Below are 24,217 nucleotides of genomic sequence, written 5' to 3' on the forward strand. Positions count from 1 at the left end.
TGCGCTTGTGACGGCCTGTTTGGCCACTGTATTTCCCAGAGACCATCTGGTTCACACGGCGCTGACCTCTCTAGTCTCTAACTCCGATGGGTGAGGCGAGGGTGGTGGGTGTCTTGATGTGCCGGCCCGTCACGTCACGGCCACATCATAAACGTCAGTGTCATAGCTAGGGGAGAGTGGGGTAATTTGGCCGGTGGTGTAAATTGGCCGCCCCCACCTGTACGAAAGCTGATAAAAGTAAATGAAATAACTTTAGTCTCTATTCATTTGTCATCGGCAAAACTAACTCGAGAACAAATGTCAAAACTTTCCCCCTCTTAGTTTTATTCAAAATTAATAAAAGGTGAATTACGTTAGAAAATGGTAACTTTTACTTCCGTTTAAAAATTTGTATAACATGTAGTATTTGGGCTGTAAACGAATTCCAACATTATAGTGCCATTTTTTGAGGGTGTTCAGCGGTTCCAAGAGCAATTTCAGCTAGTTCTGTACAGCCATGACGACTTTATAGACCAGTATAACGCCTTTTGGGGCGACTAACGGAGCGAGCGACAGGGTGGGCCTTGCACGTGCGAAATTGCGAGGGGTACCTCCAACTGACTAGTGCACGGCACCCTACTAACCGGTCTCTAGCGATGTGCCAAATTTGGGCACAATCGGCCCAGCCGTTCTCGAGATCTGGAAGCGGCACCCTGCACGTGCGCACGTGCAGAGTGGGTCCCAGCTGACTTGTGCACGGCACCCTACTAGCCGGTCCCTAACTGTGTACCAAATTTGAGCGCAATCGGTCGAGCCGTTCTCGAGATCTGGAAACGACCCCTGCACGTGCGCACGTGCAGCAGCGCCCCAATTCTGGCACATGGATATGCAGTGCCTAGTGGGTGCCTACCTACATGCCAACTTTCAGCGCAATCGGCCAAGTAGTTACCGAGATATTGCAACAATTACAAAACGGACATCTCTTCGTTTTGCACGTGGCACGTGCATAAGGGGTCACCCACATGCATCAGGAATAGTCCAATACTTGGTAGAAGGAATGAAGCTACCCTACAAAAATTACCGCGTGTAAATCGGTCAAGTGGTTGCTGAGATATAAGCCTCGCAAAAGCGTGACCACGGCCGGCCGGCCGCTCATACTCAGAAATTTCCGTTAATCTAAGGAAAGACTACGCTCGCTTCGCTCGCTCCGTAACAAAAATTTTCAGAATGGCAACGTGGGGTTATTTGGCCGGGACTAGCGGGGCAACTTGGCCGGTGCGCTCAGAGTCACTATGCTGGGACGGCCTGTAAGGGAGATATCGTAACGTATACGAGAGCGAGCAAAAGTATATTTTTTATCCCGACCAAAACAGACACATCAATTTTCTAGCGAAAAGACTCGTGCACATTAGCACGTGGTCTAGGATGTTGAGCACCCCTACAGCCCCCCTCCAAGTCGGATAGTCACGCCGACTTCACGAGCACATTACTTCTGTAAGTCTAGTTTCAGGTGACGCCGATTACGGATCGTCACCCGGCCAGTGCCCTGCATCTTGACCAAGTACTTTCGGAACGGAGACTTTTCTACGATGACACCTCGGCGGTCCCAGGCTTTGGTTCTGGCGTCCTGACAGAGGACGCTGTCGCCGACCGACATTTCGGAGAGCTCCTTCGTGCCGACATCATAAGCGGCCTTGCTTTTCTCGCTGCGGGTGACCATGGAGAGCTCCCGTCGGCGGAGATCCCGGCACCACTCGGGGCTCAGCTTGTACCGCTGTGACGGTGACGGGATGCTGTCGCGGAGGTGCCTGCCCAGCGCCAGCTGTGCCGGGGACCGACCGCCGTCTCGTAGCGGCGTATTTCTGTACATCAGCAGCGCCTGTGCTGCCTCATCCGTGTTGACATGACCTCCTCTTCCTGTGTGTTCGCGTATGATGCGCTTGGCTGTCTTAACGGCGGCCTCAGCTCGGCCGTTCGACTGAGGGAAGTGGGCTGACGAGACGCGCCACCGGACGCCCCACCTGCGCAGGAACAGCTGGAAGGGCCGCCCTGACAGGTTGGGTCCGCCATCAGACGACAGCTCTTGAGGTGCGCCCCATCTGTGGAACAGCTGGCGGAATACGCCGCAGAGCGCTTCTGACGTCACAGCTGAGCGAAAATGGTGAACTTCCAGCCAGCCTGTCAGCCGGTCAGCGTAGCTCAGGTACATGTTTCCGTTGAGCTCAAACATGTCGGCGACCACTTGCTGGAACGGGTAGTCTGGGGCTGGGGAGGGAAGCAGTGGTTCTCTTTGCTGAGACGGCGCGTGGCGACGGCACTGCTCACAGTGCCGGGCATGGTCTTGGACGTCATGTTCCATGCCGGGCCAGTAAACAACCTGTCTAGCTCGTGCCAGCATGGAAGATGAGCCTTGATGCGCAGAGTGCAGGTTTTTGATGATCTGACGGCGGAGGTTCCTGGGAATAACCAGTCTCAGGTCCTTTTCGTCTACGCCGTACATCAAAAGGTCGTCGGCTATGCACAGACGGTCTCGGACATTGTAGAAGTCTCGCACTAGTGGGTCTTCTTGGGCCCGAGTATTGGCGAAACTGTCTGACGATACCTTCTGAGACAGCAGCTGATACTGCTCGTCAGACTGCGCAGCGTCTTTGACATGCTGGGGATCCATGGCTATGACGTCTTCTGAGGTGGCCGTTAATGCTGCCACAATGGCGCCCAGGGCCTCCAGATCCTCACTAACGTCCGTGTCATCCTTGTCTGGTTCTAGAGCGCCGACTGGGTACCTCGAGAGCGTGTCTGCGGCCAGATTCTGCTTCCCAGGCAAGTGCTTGATCCGATAGTCGAACAGCAGCGTCTTCTCCTTGAGACGAAGCAGCCTTGGGTTTGATATGTCACCGAGGGCTCTGTTGCCAAGGATTTTCACCAGCGGCCGGTGGTCCACGAGAAGAAGGAAGCCCGGATTACCGAGGAGGAACAGCCTGGCCTTCTTGAAGCACCACGCCACGGCCAGTGCCTCGCCTTCCACCGCTGAGTAGTTTGATTCCGCCGAAGACAGATGGCGGCTACCACAGAGGGCCAGCTTCCAGCCCCCTGTACAGCAGAACGGCGCTTGATCTTTGGCACAGCTGCAGTGCTGCTGGAGGATCACGAAGCCAATTCCATTTCTGGACCAGTCGGTCACCACGGCGGTTGGCCGGGACCGGTCGAAGTAGGCGAGTCCATTTGCCGCCATACTGCATATGGCTTCTTTGGTTTTGTTCAAGATCGTCTGGAGATTCTGATCCCAGTAGACTTTCTTGGAGGCTCCAGGCTTCAGAAGGTCTCTGAATGGTTCCATCAGGGGTGAGACGGCCATGAACGGCGCGAGCTGGTTCACCAGCCCAAACCAGGATCTGATGTCTGTGATGGATGGCTGCTCCGGCATAGGGAAGTTCTTTATGGCTGACAGCTTGTCGCCTGTTGGCTTGTAGTCTTCCCATCCTAGGAAATAGCCGACGAACTCGACATCACGACGACAGAACTTGAACTTGTCGGGGTTCAATGTCACACCGTTTCTGCCACACAGCGTGAGGTAGTCGAATGTGTGGAAGAACGCTTGTTTGATACCTGCATCGTACAGCAGAGTGTCGTCGATGCATTTACACTGTCTTTCCACACCAGCGACTATGTCATCATATCTTTTTGTGTAGGCGTCACCAGCTGAACAGTGACCCTGCGGTGTACGCAGATACTGATATCGGCCGTACTCAGTGATGAAGGTTGTCAGTTTGCGACTTTCCTCGTCTAGCATCACTTGGTGATACCCATTAAAGGCGTCTAGAACCGTCTTGTAGCTTTTTGGGGGGATGCTGCTTACCATGTCGAATGGTGGAGGGGTATGGTGAGTCTCGCGGAGACATGCTTTGTTACCGGGCTGGAAATCCACCGTTCTCCTCGGTTTGCCGTCCTTTTTCGGTACAGTGACCATCCTGAAGCACCACTCCGAGGGCTCTCCGGCAGGAACTGGTCTCAGGATACCCCTGGCGACATCGTCATCCAGCTGACGTTTGACCTCTTTCTTCCAGTGATGTGGAATTGGAATGGGTGTGTGAGCGACGAACGGCTCAGCTCCATCCTTCAGGTGGATGTGGTGTGGCGGCCCCGACATGGCCGGGAGCGGCTGACACGTGGTGTTGAAGGTGCTGTCCGAGAAGTGCTCCTTCAGCCAGGCCTCCAGCTTTGGTATGTTTCCCTCCGTGGGTGGAAATGGGAGCTGGTTTGGACGATCAGGCAGGTGGTGGGGCCTGTCTGTGGTCATGTCGGCGCCTTCAGGAGGATGATCAGCGCCAGAGATGGCGCCGATCTGGTGACACGGAAAGTCGGCATGTACGATGCTCAGATTCCTACATGCTGATAGCGAGAGGAACATGTCACTGACGCCCGCTACCACAAATATGTCTTCTGTGATTTGCCTGTCTTGAAGGCAAAGCCGCATCCGGATGGTGCCAAGCACTTGCAGACCACCACCGGCTGCATGCTGCAGACGTCTTGGCGTCTTCTTTAAGTGTTTGGGGCTGAGTCCCAGCTGTGTTAGATGTGAGCGACCCATGACGGAGACTTCAGCACCGGTGTCGGCGATGGCGCTGAGAACACGCGACTTGCGGCTGCCGGGGTGAATCACAGTGAGCTGCAGGCGAGGAAGTCCGCGCCCGACACCAGCTACGACGTTAGGCTCAACGCGCACCGAGCTGAGCGTTGTCTTGCTTCGACACACAGTGCTGAAGTGGCCTTTCTTACCGCACTGGGTGCAGAATTTGTCGTGCGCCGGACAGCCTTGTCGACCCTTGGTGTGTGCAGCGCGCCCACAGAAGGAGCATGGGGCTGCCGGCTGGTGGGATTTGCCCTGCTTCTGCCGGGTGTGAGCGGACATCCTGGCGGCAAGCTCGGGTGCTTGATCTGGATCCGGCTGTTCGATGTCCTCAGCGGTGTCGACTGGAGCTACGGCCGCAGCTACAGAAGTGGCGGAAGCCATCGACAGCTCATGTTTGTCTCTATATGCTGACTCATGCGCTTCACAGTACGAACGCAGCGCCTCGAAGCTGGAGAAGCTGCTGTGCTTCAGTAGAAGCTCCTGCTGTAGCGCCTCGCTCTGGACGCCGCAGGTGATCTGGTCAGTCAGCATCCAGTCGGTAAGGTCGCTGTTGCAGGAGGGACACGTGAAGCGGCAGTCGGCGGCAGTTTGCTTACACCGGACGACGAACTCTCTGATTGGTTCAGTTGGCGTCTGTGCTAGCGCGTGGAAACGTTTGCGAGCCACAGCTGGGTTGCTACTGTGTTTGGTGATGTTGCCGATTTCCTGCAGTGCCTGGTCGACGCTGTAGCTCTGCCATTTATCGCCATGAATAGTATCGATGGCCTGCCGTAGCTGTGCGTCACACATCAGACGTATGTGCGTCACGGTGGCTGAATTACAGTCCTGTGTAAGACGCTGGTAGTCACGCCAGTCACGGCAGAACGTGCGGTATTCCACGGAGGACATCTCGTACGTGCCGGTCGGTGGCCTGACATTTTTGACTTCTCGCTGTACTGAGCGGTTTGAGGATGACTGATCAGGAGCGCTTGTGTTCGGCGCTTGGGCAGCCACGATATGAGTCAGCTGCTCCATTAGGGAATCTCGCTGGGCCTCGCGCGCCTGGGATTCGAGGAGCGATGCTCGCAGGTCCGTTAGCTGTTGCTGCAGGAGCAAAAGCGGTGAGGTCTCTGCAGCTGATGCGGTGTCATCTGCTGGCGTATTGATGTCGCCGCTGGCCCCCTCAAACTCTTCAGCCGCTGTGGCTAGTTGTAGCAGGGCACTGGGGTCATCACTCGCCATATTGACACTTTTACTTTAATTAATACGACCGCGCCATGTAAGGGAGATATCGTAACGTATACGAGAGCGAGCAAAAGTATATTTTTTAATCCCGACCAAAACAGACACATCAATTTTCTAGCGAAAAGACTCGTGCACATTAGCACGTGGTCTAGGATGTTGAGCACCCCTACACGGCCGAGTTGTCATGGTCTATTATACCATAAAGGACATAATTCATGACCAACTTTGACTACCTTGATGCCATATTTCCTATTGGACAGCTGTAAGGGCATGTGACGTCATCGAAGGTTACCTAACGCTTTTTTGCTAATAAAAAACTTACAGAAAAAAGATACATCCGCGCAAATGGTCTCATTGTGTTCAGTTCGTCAAGGCGCATCGAATGATATACATGATGACCTTGAACTCACGTAACCTTGAGGTCAAGCGACCTGAGGTAACGTGACCTGAAGCCAACCTTGACCTTGACCTTGACCTTGACATCTCGAGGTCAACACATACATGTTTCGATGCGGAATGACGAGAGAATTACGGTGGTACTTTCAGTTTTGGCCTAACTTGATTACTTCCAAAGTTATTCGTAAAAAACTGTCGTCGCATCTAGAGCCGCTATTTTGACTATTTTCGACCCCTGTGACGGCTGAGTCAACCTCCAAAATGCTTCAAATGCGTCATAGGACACGCGTCATTGCTGAATGTGAAGCTGACTCGCCTATAACAAAAATCATGGCCTCAAACTAACACCGGCCAAATTGCCCCATACCCCCGGCCAAATAACCCTGCTAGTGGGGCAATTTGGCCGCTTTGCAGACCTTTGTAATACGCCACAATTTCAATATAAGTAGTTACTCAATCATTTCAAGTTTACTGTCCAAGAAAGTAAAATGTATGCAACACCTGTCAGCGTTGTGAAAATGCAGAAATGTGTTGTCGATTTTTAGTTACATCGTTTTCTAAAAAAAGCGGCCAAATTACCCCACTCTCCCCTACTCGGTGGCTATCGAGTGGCTATGACACTGCTGAGGCACTCGGTGATTCACGCTATTTTTATAGAGTTAAGCGTTGTGAAGAAAATCATCATGATTATAAGCATATTTTAGTGACCTAATCCTCAATAAAATCTGAATAAATGACAAAATAACAAATTTCGGGTATATTCGATCACAGATTTTCGTCAACCGATCCCGAATATACCCGAATTTTATCATTTGTCATTTATTCAGATTTTATTGAGGATTCGGTCACTAAGATATGCTTATGATTCACGCTATTTGTCGAATTTTCACGGGAATGGCTTATTAATATATGCAGCTTGTCGGATTAGTGCGAACGATTCACAAAAAAAGATCTTGTAGCTTTCCCATATCACGGATCAAAATGCAACTGCTAGCTAACGCAAACAACAAGCAAAAAACCGCACCTTTGAAGCATGATAACTTTTATTCAGGATAACAAATACAACAACAACATGTCTCATCACAGCAGAGCTAGCCGAAGCCAGGCGATCGCCATTAGGTACATAGACGTGCCTACACGGCGTAACAACAATCGGGCAGTAAAGCTCTCAGTTCAAGTTCTCTCTTATAAGCGTAACGCACTCTATTCTTCGACAGACATGAACACCTTTATAGGTACATCGCCTAAAACTTTGCAATGACTCAGCTACGCCAACCATCCAAAATCGCATCCATTTTTTCTCGATAGGAGAGAAAAAGCTACTGTGGCCACTGAACATGACTGTGGTCACTTAACCTTTGCAGCTCTTCTGTTCTTATTGAAAACGAGAAATAGCAGACCGAGAGCGCTGAACATTGAACACTGAAAACAATTTAACCCAAGGCCGGCGAGTAAACCGGTGTTTCACGGGTACCCTTATCCGCAACCATTTTTAACCACCCTCCCAGGAGTAGTGCTAGGTCCCATTGCGGTGTAGTCGTACTTGCTCTGAGCGGATATAACCGCTGTCAGCGAAGATATCCACTGAGAGCAGGGACGACTACACTGCAATGGGACCTTACTCTACTCCTGGGAGGGTGGTTAAAAATGGTTGCGGATAGGGGTACCCGCGAAACACCGGTTTACTCGCCAGCCTTGGGTTAAATTGTTTTCAGTGAACATAGGGGCAGCGCTAGCTGAGGCGTTCCAGCAGCGTTTCGGCGCGGAAGCCGTGCTTTCCGATATACTCGGGCCGGTCCACGTACGGCTGGGCCGGGTGCAGCGGGAAGTGGTTGCGCACGAACAGGTCAACTTGCTGCAGAACAGCCGTGGTGAACGGGTCAAAGTCCTGGCCCAGCGGCCTCTCGGGGGGCCGGAACAGGTCCGATGGCGCGGCGTAGGTGACGGCCGCCGACACCAACAGCATCTGCAGGAGGGGCTCACGTCAGATGGCCAGTCACAACGAGTGGCTGCAAGAAGTCATAGGTAATGTGATGTGCAAGTGCCAATCACTGATGATCAAATCATGACAAATGTTTTATTTGGTTTAGCAAAGTTACTATCACGAGTCACGACACATCTATCAACATTACAGCAAACGTCTAAAGCTCACCAGAACGAATGAGGACCTCATCGCTGTGAGAGTATTGCGCCCGGGGCAATAATCGATGTTACGCCGTCTGCAGAACTGTTTTTCAGAACTGGAAATCGAAATGAAATACAATTAGCTGGTGCGGTTTGATGCCTAGGAAAAGTCAACTAAAGAAAGTAAGAAAAGCAAGACGAAAATGCCAATGCATGTTGCATAAGCACTGCATAGGCAAAAGGTATGTCGAGAGTTGCAATGATGTCGTTCGCCAGGAACTTACTATACATTTAGGCATGTCAACCGTTGAAACGTAAAGCGTTGAGTGCTCTATGATATGCAATATGCATTACAGATAAAACAATGCAATACAGAGATATTACTTACAAGGATGAGAAGCATAATTATAAACTGTAGAAGAGCGCAACAACTATTCAAAAAGTACCAACCTGTTGTTCTGCGCTCCGCTCTTCCAGCGATGCAAGCGGGAAATCACGATTCACTTTTCCGAGCCGGCACAGTGCGGTGTTTGCACTTACTGCAGAGACCCGGCCCGCATGTGCACGCGGGCTGATCTAGTCACCGAGTGAAGCCCTCTGCCCAAGGACGGTGCGAGGAAACCATCCAATCAGCGACCTCCAGCGTCAGAGGAGCTCTGTATTTGCGCAATCGTATCCGCACTGCATTCGAAAGTTGTGCTTCCACACTCTGCAGAGCTCAGGTACTACGCAATCATGCTAGCCATCTCTCACTTTCTTCCGCTTCCTATTATAAACGGGTCTGGCATTCGCTCTCATTCGGTGTAGGTAGGAATGTGTGACTTTAATTGATTCTGGTGCAGGCGTGCTAAGAAGTAACGGATTCTTGTTCGTAACCGACGGAAAGAATGGCTGTCTGATGTAGGTACCTTAAGTATATTCAGGCACGTAGCCAGGACTTTGCTCAGGGAGCGGCCACAGTTCACGGCCTGGGGTCGTAACCCCTCCAAAAACGGAAACCTCCTCGGTTTTGGCCCACTATTTTTTGGGGGTGTGGTGCAGCTTTTTTTTATTTATCTTTATTTTTTATTCAAATTTGTTTTATTTTTCGCCTTCAGTCCCTGAGTAGGTATATTTGCTTCCTTGTCCTAGCCATCAAAACTTTTCGACTTTTTCACCGGCATACAACAGTGCAGACGTTTTCATTTTTAACGAAAACACTCAAAACAAATCGGCTCGTAGCACTGATCACGAATTTAGCCATAAAAAGTATGCATGTTTTACAAAAAAAACAATAGCAAAATCGCACATCTCCGTTCTAAAATGGAAAGCACTAGGCAAAGCAGATAGGTATTGGGTTGGTATCTAATTCGTTTTCTGCATAGTTATGTCCGTATGGTTCTAATTACACCACAGATACAGCTCGAGTATCCGTTTTATGGACACGCCGTTATTAGATGTCCAACATGCTAACAGGCAGCTCTCTGATTTGATTACAAAGCTTGGTCATTGCCACCTGTCTACTAAATTCCAAGTTGTCAAAATCAGCTCATAGGGATCGCGATTCAAAACCGTAACAATAGACAAAAGTCTTTTGTCCCTCGAAGCCATCGATTTATCTGCCACTCCTTTATCACTGGTTAGTATTACGAGTGCTACCGGGCCGGCAATGTGTGATATACTCCCGAACCAGTTTGTGCGTAATCAGATTAAGGACACATTCGCACTCAGTACCGTCCCGTAAGCAGGCTGACCTGGTCTGCGTCAGCGGACGGACATGGCGGTATCACGAGTCCCTGTCGCTCAGCGAGGCGGATGGATAGGTGATGTCTTCCTAGCATGCGACTTGATACACACTTGTGATGAAACGCGCTGATTCAAGACCCCCGTGGGATTGCGGACTGTGCGGAACAGCCTGGCTGTTTGACCGGTTTGGCCGCTTATCTGTTGTAATTCCGGAGATGCAGCGTTACATCACTTGTTGCCTCAGAATGTTTCAACAGCGGACACTTCCTTTGCATCAAATGAGGTCATGTGCATGGTTTTTGTACCCATGAACGAGTTAAGGCTTACACCTAAAGCATGAACACATTAGAAAGCGTGTCGTCCTGTCTAGACTTGGTTGATTATAGTTACGACATGTTTAACCCGCTCCCTGCTGGGGGAGGGGGGGGGGGGTTGAACACCCCCTGCGGCTTTACACAAATATCTCTTAAAACGGCGGCGCGGGGCGCCTCCTTTTCTGGTACACCTTTCCATAAATCTTTTCTACACATGCTGTTAAAATTTCAGCTCAAGGTCACTCAGGACCAGGTTACCAGGTAGGTCACGTCATCTCACCTAAAAAAAGTTCCAAAGCCTACCATAGCTACACCTAGTCACCGATCGTTTTGAAACTTTCAGCAATTGATAAGAGCAATAGCATGAGCAAAGTTTGGTAGCTCGGAATTTGGATATCAGTGACATACAGTAAGGTCAATTTTGCGCCCTCTCTATTATACCTAAGCCAATGGGAGACAATTTAATGCGCCTCTCTTACACAAACGTCATTCTAAATACTTTCGAATACCAAGCTACAAGTAAGCATGACACACGGAACCAGAATAAGGCACCCATGACCCCTCGTTATGTCCCTGAGGTCATTTCAGATCACGAATGGTATCTTGAGTTTTTCGCTGATAACGTCTGATAAAGACATGCTAGAGCGATGCAAACGCCTTAGATATGTTGTGGCTCGACGAAACGGATCTACTGATATGCAGCATGACCTTTTCCGGTCAGGTCATGACCTTGGCCTGAGGTCAAATTTTCAAGCTGATCTTTCATGGTCTAATCATAGTTCATTCGATGGGTCTTGACGAGAGAAACACGATGCTGGCAAAATAACTGCGCCTTCCTTGAGTTATAGAATATTACAGGAAGTGTTTTCGTAAAAACGGCCAGTTTTCGAGTTTTTGCCCACTGGAGGCTAAACTTTTGGACCTAGATCAAATCGCAGGGCTTGCGACAGAAAGAGCGTTAAAAGGGCTATTTAATGTGCTTTTCTACGGCGCTGTAGCTCTACCGGTTCCTGAGTGATGTGCCACTGTTTCGAAAAAAAAAATGTTGAGATAGGCAACATTTTACCTTTGATGACTTCTGGTGACCTGACTATTGACCTCACCTAAAAGATGACTTCGTGTTTTCGTCCTTATTTTGGATGTTATTTCGAATGCCGCTTACCTCGTGTCGCTACACGGCCCAGGAGCCGAGTTAGAGGGCGATGTTCAAGCACTCCCCCCCCAGCGGGGCGTGGAAATCCAGGACCCCCAGCGGGGCGCAGGTTAAAACATGACGGTTGCCCATCGTCCGCCATTGCCTATCGGTAGCTTTACTCAAAGTATTAATATCAGTAGGTACGCAACTGCTTACATAGTTAGTAAAATGTGCGAAAATAAGCGTGAGATACTCATAGTTCAAGATTAAATAAACTTAGCAATATCAGGAAGCAGGTAACCGGCATGACGATTCGATTAATATGCGAGTTGCTATCAGTTAAGGTCAGTTATAGGTAAATATAACAATACCCTGAGGATACTCGATCATAGTTCCCCGCTCCGGGCTGACCCTCGGTGAGCTCACACAGCCAGCGGGAAAGCACAGACGGCTCCAGAGAAGGCTTCGAACGTCTCCGGCGTGACTGTCCAATGTTTGGATGGCCTGTCCCGTTGAAACATGACGGTCCTAACGGGACATGCGCAGCCGCTCCGACGCATCACACGACAGTCGTATCAGCACGACGTCTAGCCGCAGTATTATTTGTGACCCAACAGCCCTGAAAACGGTCAAAGACCAAATAGATATTAAATGACCGAAAGCACTGAAACTAACAAGTGTTTTTTTTTTGTAAGAAGGCTGATGCAGCAAAATATCCCACGAGCCGCTGGGGGGGGGGGCATAAAGTTGCCCCCCCCCTTTACGTTTTGTGAAATATCTCCGAAACCTGATGAGCTACGAGTGTGAAACTTGGCATAGCTTCAAATGAATACCTCGGCAATGTTTGAGGAAAGTTTGGTGGTTGTAGCACCTAAGATGACGTCACAGTGACGTCATACAGTTTTGTAGTTTTCCGATATGGACCGTTTCTGATGACGCTGAGCATGAAACTCAACTGTAAATGAACTAGACAGCACCTGCTGTCATCCTAAAACATCTAACTACACTTCCATCTAGTTTCTGACCAATAATCGGCCCTTTATGTTCGGTCCCATATATCTGATGTATCGTGAGGAATATGAGAGTCGTAAATCTATAATTTCACTTATGACGTCACTGTGACGTCATTTCAAATGGGATCGACACCAAATTTGGACACAATCTCGGCTAGGTATTCAGGAAGATGTGTGCAAAGTTTCGCTTCTCTATCTCTTCGCGTTGCGACGATATCGTCGCAGAAGTAAAGGGGGGGCAACTATATGCCCCCCCCCCCCAGCGGCCGGCGGGTGGCGCTGAGGCCCAGCGGCCGCCGGGATATATTACGAATGTACGTGCCTTTAAATACACTATCCTTCAGGTGAGCACTTTTCCGTTATCTCATTGGAAGAGGGAATGTATATTTTAGACCGACTGCAGACGATGTATAAATCGCTAACGGATGTGAATCCGTGCAGGGTAAAGCTTGCTTTGAAACCAACCGGCACCTAGCGCCAGAACTGGCTCGCCGCACGTGCATGAGAACCGGGCCGCTTGCAGCCTGCCGTTCCGGTCATCTCGACACTGGCCGGTGCTGAGCGCACCCGCGGCGGCGGCGGCCGGTCAGACCGGAACCGCAATCGATGGGTGTGGGGTTCTACTCTCACTGCGGTCAGCGGCGTCCGGCAGTGACACACGGAGCGCGGAGGCAGCGAGACCCGGAGCACCCTCTGGGCCGCCTCAGGAGCCACCCGCACGGTCCGCCGGGACCCCGAGACCGTCTGCGCCGGGACCCCGAGACCGTCTGCCGAGGGCACTGCTGAGGCTCGACGCCTTCTTCACAACTGTCAGTGGCACCTCCACACAGCAGAATGAGGGTAAGTAAGCTCTTAGCCTGACTGACAGCTTCGTAATATGTTACATATGAACCAAAACTAAACATAAATATCAAATGTTCAAATGGGTGCTTCATTCGAAATCAGCTCCAAAAACTGGCCCACAAGCTTGTAACATTCGAAAAAGTGAACCGAAGCCATCCAAGGTTATTTGACACCCCAAATAACCTTGACCTTGACCTTTACGAGGCCTTGACACCCACCATAAAGCATGGGACAAACACCACTTCTCATATTGGCACGTTTCAATCACGAAATGTCTGGAGACACACGGTTAATATGCGCTGACATACCTACCCAGAATCGCAATGCTGGCCTGACATGATGACATGACGTATTTATCATTTTGACACCTGACCTGGTAAGTGTGGAAACAAACAGACATGTGCATGGATCCGAGAAAATGGATCTGGGATCTGATCCCACAGATCCTTATCTCGGATCCGTCGGGATCATAGATCCAGCTCTGTAATTCGTCGAGAGATCCGTGGGGATCATAGACCCGAATATGATTGTTTTGCTTTAGATCCAGTGAGATCAGCGATTAGAAAATTTTTCAATAGTTTTGTGGCACTTAATGACATAGAAACACTTGGAAACCTGATTTTAAATGTTGTGCATTGTGGGATCTACTCAGATCATAGATCCATGTTCTTGGTTTATCGTCAGATCCTGTGAGATCACAGATCCAGGATAAATTTTTCGCGTCGGATCCGGTGGGATCATAGATTCTAACCTGCAGTTTGCTCCGAGATCCACTGAGATCATAGATCCATCACTCGGATCCATGCACATTTCTGGAAACAGGTCTATAGAGTTGAAATACAGAGAATATATGATTCCATTCTTAAGTCCAGTAAAGCAGATTTTGTATCTTCAGACCATTATTTGACCTTTTCATTTAGCGCTCTGGAACAAAAGCATGAAATCAACTTAATCCGCACGTCATGAGTTTGCCGTCTATTTGCCAACCGTTTCGTGGGGAAAATATCCAGTGATCCACTGGCAGTGGCTCCTACCACTGCTGTACGCTGACAGTGGATGTGATTTGCAGGTGTACTCGGCTGCGCTGCCGCTGCTCGTGCTGTTACTCGCCCTGGTGGTGTCGCCGGGCTCCGCGGGCCGGATCCGCCGCGCCGCTCCCGAAAAGGCGGAGACCAGCAGTGCGCCCGCGGTCACCGCAGAAGAGGAGCCTTCGTCCAGGAATGCGCGGTTCCTTAGCTTCGAGTTCCCGAAAGAAGTTTTTCCGTATTACCAAAGGTAAGCCTGTCAGCACATCCTTGGTCATTTTCTTCTTTCCTTCTCTCCTTTCCGTTCTCTTTCTGGTTTCGCTCCGGCCACTATTTCCACCTTAGCAAACCTCTTTCCCCGATCCTTCTCTCTCTCTCTCTCTCTCTCTCTCTCTCTCTCTCTCTCTCTCTCTCTCTCTCTCTCTCTCTCTCTCTCTCTCTCTCTCTCTCTCTCTCTCTCTCTCTCTCTCTCTCTCTCTCTCTCTCTCTCTCTCTCTCTCTCTCTCTCTCTCTCTCTCTCTCTCTCTCTCTCTCTCTCTCTCTCTCTCTCTCTCTCTCTCTCTCTCTCTCTCTCTCTCTCTCTCTCTCTCTCTCTCTCTCTCTCTCTCTCTCTCTCTCTCTCTCTCTCTCTCTCTCTCTCTCTCTCTCTCTCTCTCTCTCTCTCTCTCTCTCTCTCTCTCTCTCTCTCTCTCTCTCTCTCTCTCTCTCTCTCTCTCTCTCTCTCTCTCTCTCTCTCTCTCTCTCTCTCTCTCTCTCTCTCTCTCTCTCTCTCTCTCTCTCTCTCTCTCTCTCTCTCTCTCTCTCTCTCTCTCTCTCTCTCTCTCTCTCTCTCTCTCTCTCTCTCTCTCTCTCTCTCTCTCTCTCTCTCTCTCTCTCTCTCTCTCTCTCTCTCTCTCTCTCTCTCTCTCTCTCTCTCTCTCTCTCTCTCTCTCTCTCTCTCTCTCTCTCTCTCTCTCTCTCTCTCTCCTCTCTCTCTCTCTCTCTCTCTCTCTCTCTCTCTCTCTCTCTCTCTCTCTCTCTCTCTCTCTCTCTCTCTCTCTCTCTCTCTCTCTCTCTCTCTCTCTCTCTCTCTCTCTCTCTCTCTCTCTCTCTCTCTCTCTCTCTCTCTCTCTCTCTCTCTCTCTCTCTCTCTCTCTCTCTGTCTCTCTCTCTCACGTCCGGCCCATTATGGTCAAAGCGATCACAATGCGTAGCATGTTCATTTTGTTTCAAGATCGTTCGATGCGATCTTTCAGGACAGCTCTTTACGTTTATATTCCAGTAACTGAATGCAGTCCATGCATTGACCAGTCTCTTTATTGCAGGCCAAAGTTCCGCTATCCATACTATAACGACGACGGCGAAGGAGCGCTCGTGTACGGGTACGGTGACAAGTATCTCTATACCTACACCGATTTCAAGACTATTTTCGGATACTACCGATAACCTTTGATCTTTGTGTTGTTACGTGGCGGAGAATTCCGTACGGTGCTTCCAGTTAGACAGTCATGTGTATTGACTATTGATTGATGTTTTCATTACGTGAAGGATATTGTTATCAATATTGTTATGTTTTATGAGCATTGCGTGCTATCTTTGCTGATTGCTGTTCGAAGAAAACATCGCTGATCATGTGACAGTTATTTAATAAAATAAAACTAAATTTGTTTTCTTTATCTGTGAATAGCAACAGCCCAGGGCCTCGGATAAGGAATTTTCACTAGGTGGGCAAATGCCCAAAAGTTTCCCCGATAGAGCAGCGACGCGGGAACTACTTACAGACTGGGGAGGGGGGCACACCAGGATAGAGATCAACCTAGGGTACCCCGAATTTGAGTTTTCTCACCGGTTTTAGGCCACTTATTTTTGATCCCTTGGCTTAAAAAAAGCAAGTGCGGTATTCCGTCTCAAAGTTGTAGGGGCACCACCCCCACGGCCCCAGAGTTGGGGGGGGGGGCAAGGTGCCCCCCACTGTCCCCCCCCCCGGTTCCCGCGCGTATGCTGTAGAGCAAAATTATGTATTTTCGCTGTATCGTAGTTGCTAGGATGTTCCTATTCCTAAAGAACAGGGACATTACATATAATGAAGTTTTATAGTGAAGTTTTAGAACAAGTTCCTCAAAAAAGAGCGTGTCCGTTTAATTGGCCAAAATCGCGAGTGGCGTCGTGAATGCATGCATTGTTGTTCCGACGGCTGAAGAGTTTGTCACTGTGTGTGCACTTTAAACACAACTACACAATTTCTCGATCACAATCCCACCTGACCCAGACAGCCCCGTCTGCCCGGAAGAACTTGACGAAGTCGCGAGTCTTGTACATATTTGAGCGGACCGGGGAGCCGGCGTCGTCACTCCTTTTTTCTCAGGAACTCGGCCGCTGCTGGGCGAGGATTGAATGCCGCCGTGCCGACACCGTTTCCACCGATGATCAGCCGATCGTTGACCGTGTCCATCTGCATACTGAGGCGATGTGTGCTCCGCACTAGGTTTAAGCGCGATACCGCGCGCTCCGTCGCCATTCTGTGCGGGGTCACACACAGCACAGACAACAGCAGCTTCTGGTATAATCCGGTAGCGCTCCTTGCCATCGCATTAAGCTGCTCCGTCATCGAACTGTGGCGGTCTCTCTCGCTGCTCATCCGAGCCCACGAGTCGCATACGTCTGCCGTCAGCTGCGTAACACATTCGGCTCCGAACAGACCGCTAGCCAGACTCCGGCTCGCAGAGACGAACTGCTTCGCAGTAGGCGCCTGAAGAAGTCCATCATGGTCTTGACGACTGTTTGCTCGACGTGGAGTCTGTCCTGTAGGAAGCTTGTAGCATGCCCTACAACCTCCTGTCGCACCGCATTTACGCTCCGCTGCGATGTCACGTTGCCGTTGTGGCTCCGAGCAGGGGTTTCTTTCGAGCGCGGGCCGAGCTTTTCTTCTTCACCACCAGGCAGAGGTCCGTCGGTCATCATTTCCAGCTGGAGCAGGGTCGGATTTCGTGTCTGCAGCACCTCCGGCACTCGGCAGCACCAGATCGCCGCGCTGCAGCGTCTTCTGCAGGTGGCAGTAGATGGTGCAGACATCAGCCATCAGCGCCGTCAGGCCCAGCGTGCGACCGTCTGACGCCCACTTCCAAACCAGACGCTTCCGCCTTTTCTGTTCTCGTCCCGGTCTCTGCCGCCTCTCGCCACACCTCTGCACGCTTCAATGTTCTTAAAGGTAGTGTGCCACCTTTGAAAGATTTCCCATTTTATTTTTCCTAGGATAAGAAGCTTCTGTTTTTACCTAATATCGCAAAAAAAAAAATCAAAAATGGGCCTGGAATAGTGCCTTTTTCGCCTAAAAGTTTTTCGGTTTTTAGATATGTATAACAACTGTAGTGGGCTCACCTGCGAACAGGCGTCGGGCAACAATCGCGAATGCGGCGCACTTGTGACAATAAGCAAAGGTCATTATAGTGTTACGACCATACGACGTACGGGAATGAGTTATCAGCTGTCTAATCGTAGACAACACAATGTCGAGGCCTTAAACTGTAAGCCCGTATTGGTATTGTTTCTTTTATTTGGCTGTCGAACATTATTTATGGTTTGAAATATGATTTTATGTAAAATAATTGATATGAAAAAGCCGTCTTATGAGTTATGACCCCATTTCACCACACGCAAGTGGCAGAAATGACAATGATCAGCTGACGCATTTTTCTTGGCCGAAGTCAGAGCGCGCGGCCCGACGCACCACGCGTATTTGGAAATTCCGACCTCGACGAGCATCAGAAGCCACCTAACAGGCGTGTTCGAAACCGCAGGAGATGATGATGAACGGGTTTATCGAAACTTGATTGGATGAGCATATCGGTAATAGCGATTTCAGTGTGTGCATTTATTGTTCATAGTGGTGTGAAATGTGGTTGGGGTACGACCGACAACCCGTCGGGGCGAATTTCGCACTGGGGTACTCAAAATTTGAAGAATTTAAGACGTTTCCATGAGTTTTGAAGGTATGGATAAGTTCTAAAAATCCGGTTCTTATCTGGGCCATTAACTCCATACGGTCCAAGAAAGCTGGCACACTACCTTTAAGAATCGCTTTGATGGAGGCCAGAAGGTGTTCTGCAAAGCGGACCTCGAACATCGCAGGGAACACCTGCACTTCGTCGCTGATTTCTCGCAACTTTTTTTGTTCTTGACTTAGAAGTGCGGAGGTATGGGCGCAAAATGACCTTTGCAGTCGGCGCGCCCTAAAGCCCCAATAAACAAACAAGAAGTGCGGAACTGCGGAAGAAGTGGGTCGTGAAGGCACAGAGATCCGTCTTCCAGTGGAGGATCTCCGAAACAGTCTTTTCTACACTTTCTGGTGCCAAGTCACTTCTGTGGCATACACAGTAGGTACACACCATATCGTGATAAGGGCACGCCCCAACCAGTCGTTCACTCGCTTCTAGAGGCCGCTGTTCCAACCAGTGTTTGCGCTCTCACCGTCTCACAATGGGCGGGCGGCCGCATTTAGCGCGACAAAAATACAGTTTCGCCTGTCGGAGCCTCTGGGCGCTTGAGAGCGAATAATATTGAGGTGAAAAATTTTTGGATGTTGTTTGAAATGTTTCCGGGACATATGAAGTGCATTTATTTTATGCTTACCATAGCAGCCCCGTGGTGTAATATTTAATGAAAATACTATGAGGACGCGAAAACACATCTTATACATTATCAACAGCGCAGGAATGAAATGCGAAATATTTAAAATGCTATTGCTATTGGACAAGTTAAGTCAGTCCGTATCAATCTAGTTGAAGAAAAATTGATTTTATTTCAACCGGTTACAACACGCATGTCACAGTACGTACACGGAATCATTAGGCCTATACTATTACGAAATCAACACCACCTGCTAATCAGTCACAATACTGTTGTAGCGGACTCGTTTGTCCACCGAGGCGATCTTCTTCTATTCATCATACCAGCAAAATTGCGCAACACATCTGTTTATTCGTTTTAAACCAAATGTATGCAAATTTATACTGATAATAATAAAGAATGAAAATCGATCGCCTGTTTTGCAAAGTTCAGCGGTCGCACCAAACAAAACTAAAAATAAAATCCACGAGACAAATACACGTTTAAAGGTTCTTCCAATGTGGCGAAATATCTGCTGCATCATCAGCTCTTCCACTGGAAGATATTTATCGATATATAAACGTATCTGGTCCGTCACACCCCGGCCTCTCTCAACAATGCATGTTGAGACAATATGTGACGGCTGGCATGTTCTATTACTTCAATCGCGGCACGGATGGCTCTCGATAGGCACATCTTATGTACAGCGAAGTACTTGTAGCACTACGAGTTTGCGAACGGGGCGGTGCAGCACTCCATGCACCGTCCGCACGCGAGCCGATCGCACCACTCCATCAGGGCCACGCACAGTGTCCGTGACCACTCCTCTGACCCACAGTCCACGGGGATGCTGAGGATCTGCAACGATCACGTCTCCCTCCTCCACGTTGCGAGACGACTGGATCCACTTCGATCTGTTCTCCCTGCTAGCGTAGGGAGATATTCTCGTGCCCATCTTCTCCAGAAATGGTCGGCTAGCACCTGAGCGTGCTTCCATCTTCGACGAAGACACTCACTGCTTTGCACCTGCGAGCCCACCGGGTAAGCAGGGGTAGCGCGGCCGATGAGGAAGTGGAACGGCGTGAGCACATCGTCATCAGCTGCATCCACTGGGACGTGGAACAGCGGCGTCGAATTGATGATTTTCTCCACTTCTGCCATGACCGTCTGTAGCACCTCGAACCGCGGGGTCTGCTCCTTCAAGACGATCTTTAGCGTGTCTTTCACCGTACGAATGGCGCGCTCCCAAGCGCCACCTGCCTCAGGATCGGACGGCGGGATGAATCGCCACTTGATTCCCTCCAGAGACAGCTTTGCCATCATCTTGTCTCGGTTCAGTGCTCTGAGTTGCTTGTTCAGAGTCTTGTTTGCCGAGGTGAGATTCTTGCCATTATCTGACCATAGTTCTTGCACGTTTCCTCGTCGCGCCTGGAATCTTGATATCACCATCAGGGCCGTGTCAGTGTCCAGGCTGTCCGTCAGCTCTATGTGCACGGCACGCGTGGCTAGACATCTAAACAGTACGCCCCAGATCTTCGTCACTGTCTTCCCCCGTTTCACCTTCATCGGGCCGAAATAGTCCATACCAGTCGCCCGAAAGGCGCCTTCGAGCATAGTGACTCGGGCCAACGGAAGCGGAGCCATTCTTGTCGTCTGCGGCTTCCCCTTCCGCACCCTACAGGTCTGACATCTTGCCACAAGCGAGCGAATCTTGCGAGCGGCTTGCGGCACCCAACACTTCTGTCGGAGGCTCACCAGAACTGCGTCGTGCGCTCGGTGTCCCATTTTCTGGTGCAGGTGCTCGATCAGTAGCTCCGTGTATTTGTGGTCACGGGCTAGCACCGGCGGATTTCTCGCAGTCGGTGACAGCTCTGGAGACCGCTTCACGCGAGAGTCGAGGCAAATGATGCCGTCCAACAACCCAACGGTCATGCCTGAGAGCTGGCTCTTGTTTTTGATCGGATGTCCTTGTTGAAGACATATGAGTTCATCACGGTAAGAATCACCCTGGACTCTTCTCGTCCATATTTCTTCCGCTTCACGTAGTTCATCAGCCGTGAGTGGTCCGCGTTTTCTTTCTCGGACGAGTTTGAGCCATCTTCGTATTCTGGCCACAGTGCGCACCGCCACTGTCCAGCGCGAGAATCGGGAAAGATCTGGCGTGCTTTCTCGAAAATTGGGCTCGATCTTCACTGTTGTAGCGAGCACCACCGGTTTGGATTCAATGTCCGTCTCGAGAATGCCGGTTGCATCTGAGCAGTCATCTGGCCAGTCTGTCTCCGGTTTGTAGAGGAACTCTGGCCCTCGAATCCACTTCTTGTCAGGACACAAATCTTCGATTTTGTGGCCTCTGGAGCCAGAGTCTGCGGCGTTCATCGCCGTCGGCACGTAACGCCAGTCAGCCGGCCCCGTGACGTCATGTATTTCCGCAATACGAATTGCGACAAATACACTGTATCTTCGGTTCGTGCTGCGCAGCCAAGCAAGCACGTTCTTCGAATCCGACCAACATGTTGTCGACTTGATGCCGGTCCGTGTTTCTTTTCTGATGAAGGCTATCATTCTGCTGGCCAGGACGGCAGCTTGAAGCTCGAGTCTTGGGATAGACATTTTCTTCACGGGAGCAACGCGAGAATGAGCAGAGATAAAGCTCACTTGAATGCAGCCAGTCGAGTCGATCCATCGATAGTATAGCACTGCACAGAACCCCATCTCGCTTGCGTCGCAGAACGCGTGCAGATCGACAGAAGAGATGCCGGCCTCCTGACGAAAGATGTGACGTGCCGGATGTGTATATCTCTCGTTTGCGTCAGCTCATCCATCCACATCTTCACCTTCTGCTGGACTTCACTCGGTAGTTCTTGGTCCCATTTGACGCTTGACTTCCACAGGACTTGCAACAGCTCCTTCGCTCTCAGGAGGAATCCTGTCAAGAATCCAATCGGATCGTACACCGACATCATTGTCGATAGAAGTGTTCTCTTCGTTAGCTGTTTCGGCGGAGCGATTGGCTCATAGGTTAGAGTGTCGAGGCGAGCTTCCCAGCCGACTCCTAACGTTCTTTGCAGCCGACTGTCTTGCTGTTCTTGCTCCTGTTGGACGGTGTGGAGGACTTCTTCAGAGTTTGAGGCCCACGGGCCCAGCTTGAAGCCTCCTTTCTTGAGTGTTTCTGTGACGCTGTCAATCAGTTTCACTGCCTCGTGTTCGGTGTCTGTACCGGTGACAATATCGTCCACGTAGGTGTCCTCTCGTACGGCTGTCTTCACTGCCTCGTCTTCGGTGAATTCGTCCGCCGTGCGCCGGAAGCAGTGCTCAGCGATACTTGGTGAGCAGGTGGCACCGAAAATAACCACCGGAGACTCGTACACATCAAATCGGCCCGTGCGACGTGAGCCCCGCCACAGAAATCTCAGAAGTGGTCGGTCTTCTTCTCGCACTTTGATCTGACTGAACATAGCTATGACGTCAGAGGTCACTGCTACTCTTTTCTCCCGCCAGCGGCACAGAATCCCCGGTATAGAGTTCATGTGGTCTGGCCCTTGGAGAAGAAAGTCATTCAAGCTCTTGCCATTGCTCTTCGCGGCAGCGTCTAGCACTAGGCGCACCTTGTTCGGCTTCTTCTGATTTTGCACCGCGAGCAGTGGGAGATACCAGACATTCTTGTGTCCTTCTTGGGCTTCATTTTCACTCAGTTTTCGAAAATGGCCGTCTGATACCATTCTCTCCATTTTTTCGTACACCAGCTCGGCGAGACTTGGTGTTTTGCCGTTTTTCTTTTGCTGAGAGCGATCCAGTCGTTTTTCCAAGGCAATGGCTCTCTGTTCTACCATCGTTCGGCTTTCAGGCATCTTCTCATCTTCGTTTTTGAGCAGAAGCGGGGCTGTCCATCTTGTTCCGTCGTATTTTGCCCCTTCTTGTAGCATCGTTTCCGCTTTCCTGTCATCTGGGCTGTGCGGCTTACTGAAGGCATACTTGCAGCCAAAGTGCTCTGTTCTCCAGATGTCGCTCAGATCGCCAGCACTCCCAGCCGTGCAGATGTCGCTGCAGTCGCTGTCGGTTGAGTAGCCCGGCGCTGCCAGCGCTGTCGTCCGGATACATGTTCAGAGATTTGTTCAGAAAGTTTACGCACTCTGTCTCGGTGTCTTCCGTAGCGATGACGCGCCCAGTTATGGTCCATCCCAGTTTCGTTTCCTGGAGCAGAGGACCATTCTTCGACGTCTTGATGATCTTCTGAGTGGCGATGAGCTCCGCGTGGTCAAGGCCAATCAGCATCTGAGGCGGCTCATCCAGCTGTTTGATCCCAATTTCTTCGATCTCGGGAAACATGCGCTTCAGCTGTTTTGCCGTCACGGGATTCTTGTCTATTTGCAGCTCGGGAACAGTAGCCACCTTATCCAGCAGGTGTGTTGAACCGGTGTGGATGTTCTCGATGGTCACCTGGGTGAGTTCACACGAGTTGACTGAAGTCAGTCCAGACATTGTCTTGATGCGCAGATTTTGACGCTTCCCGTGAAGTCCCAGTTCCTGTGCCAGCTTATCAGTCATGAGCGTGACTGAGCTTCCCTCGTCCAGGAAGGCGACGCACCTTCGTTTTGTGGAGCCGGAGACTTCGATGACGACCGTTTTCATCAGAATGGACGTGTGTCCATCCTTCGCCGCGTTGATCACAGTCGTGCTTCCTTGAGCCGGGTGTAGAAGTCGATGATGATGTTGCGTGCAGTTTTCTATGCCACACGGTCCTGTTCGGTGACAGTCAGATGACTGGTGGGATGTGTTGAGACAGCGGACGCAGGCTTTCTTCGTATTAACCCACGACAGTCTGTCTTTCGGTGTCAGTCTCTGGAACTGTTCGCAGCGAGCTATATAGTGATTTTGGCCACAGTAGAAACAGGCCACTGGTCGACGCGCTGTGGCTCCCTGGGTTCCCTGGGCAGATCCGTTGGCTGCGTACACAGAGGTGGGAGGCTCGGCAGGTGGGCGGCTCGTCCTGCCGGCCCCATGGTAGCCATGGCGTTCTCGTTGGTGCTCGTGACGGTCGCGTCTGCTCGTGCGTCCGCGACTGCCGGAGCGGTTCTTGACATCATGTGACGGATGGCATTGCAGGCTGCTGCCGATGACGCCATAATGTCGATCCTTTATGTGCTCTTCCAGAAACTCGTGGAAAAGACCGCACGACAGCTTCCTCCCGTCTTCACATCGGCGCCGAGCGTAGGCGCCCCAAGCTT

At 50.6% G+C, this 24,217-nt stretch overlaps 1 protein-coding gene across 1 annotated transcript; it reads left to right on the forward strand.

Annotated features, from left to right (window-relative positions):
- The first annotated feature begins 13,165 nt into the window (after positions 1-13,165).
- LOC122386006 lies at positions 13,166-16,040 on the forward strand. The gene is made up of 3 exons (XM_043374781.1): positions 13,166-13,380; positions 14,453-14,658; positions 15,713-16,040. The coding sequence occupies exons 1-3, from the start codon at positions 13,375-13,377 to the stop codon at positions 15,831-15,833; spliced, it is 333 nt and encodes a 110-aa protein (XP_043230716.1). The 5' UTR covers positions 13,166-13,374; the 3' UTR covers positions 15,834-16,040.
- The last annotated feature ends 8,177 nt before the right edge of the window (positions 16,041-24,217 follow it).

Source organism: Amphibalanus amphitrite, unplaced genomic scaffold, assembly GCF_019059575.1.
Source record: "Amphibalanus amphitrite isolate SeventyFive unplaced genomic scaffold, NRLGWU_Aamphi_draft 000237F_arrow, whole genome shotgun sequence".
Lineage (NCBI taxonomy): Eukaryota > Metazoa > Arthropoda > Thecostraca > Balanomorpha > Balanidae > Amphibalanus > Amphibalanus amphitrite.

What these genes read in the sequence shown, in the direction of transcription:
- LOC122386006 (XM_043374781.1), top strand. An exon ending in GTTTTTCCGTATTACCAAAG is followed by an intron (nt 14,659 to 15,712) that starts GTAAGCCTGTCA and finishes TCTTTATTGCAG; the next exon opens with GCCAAAGTTCCGCTATCCAT.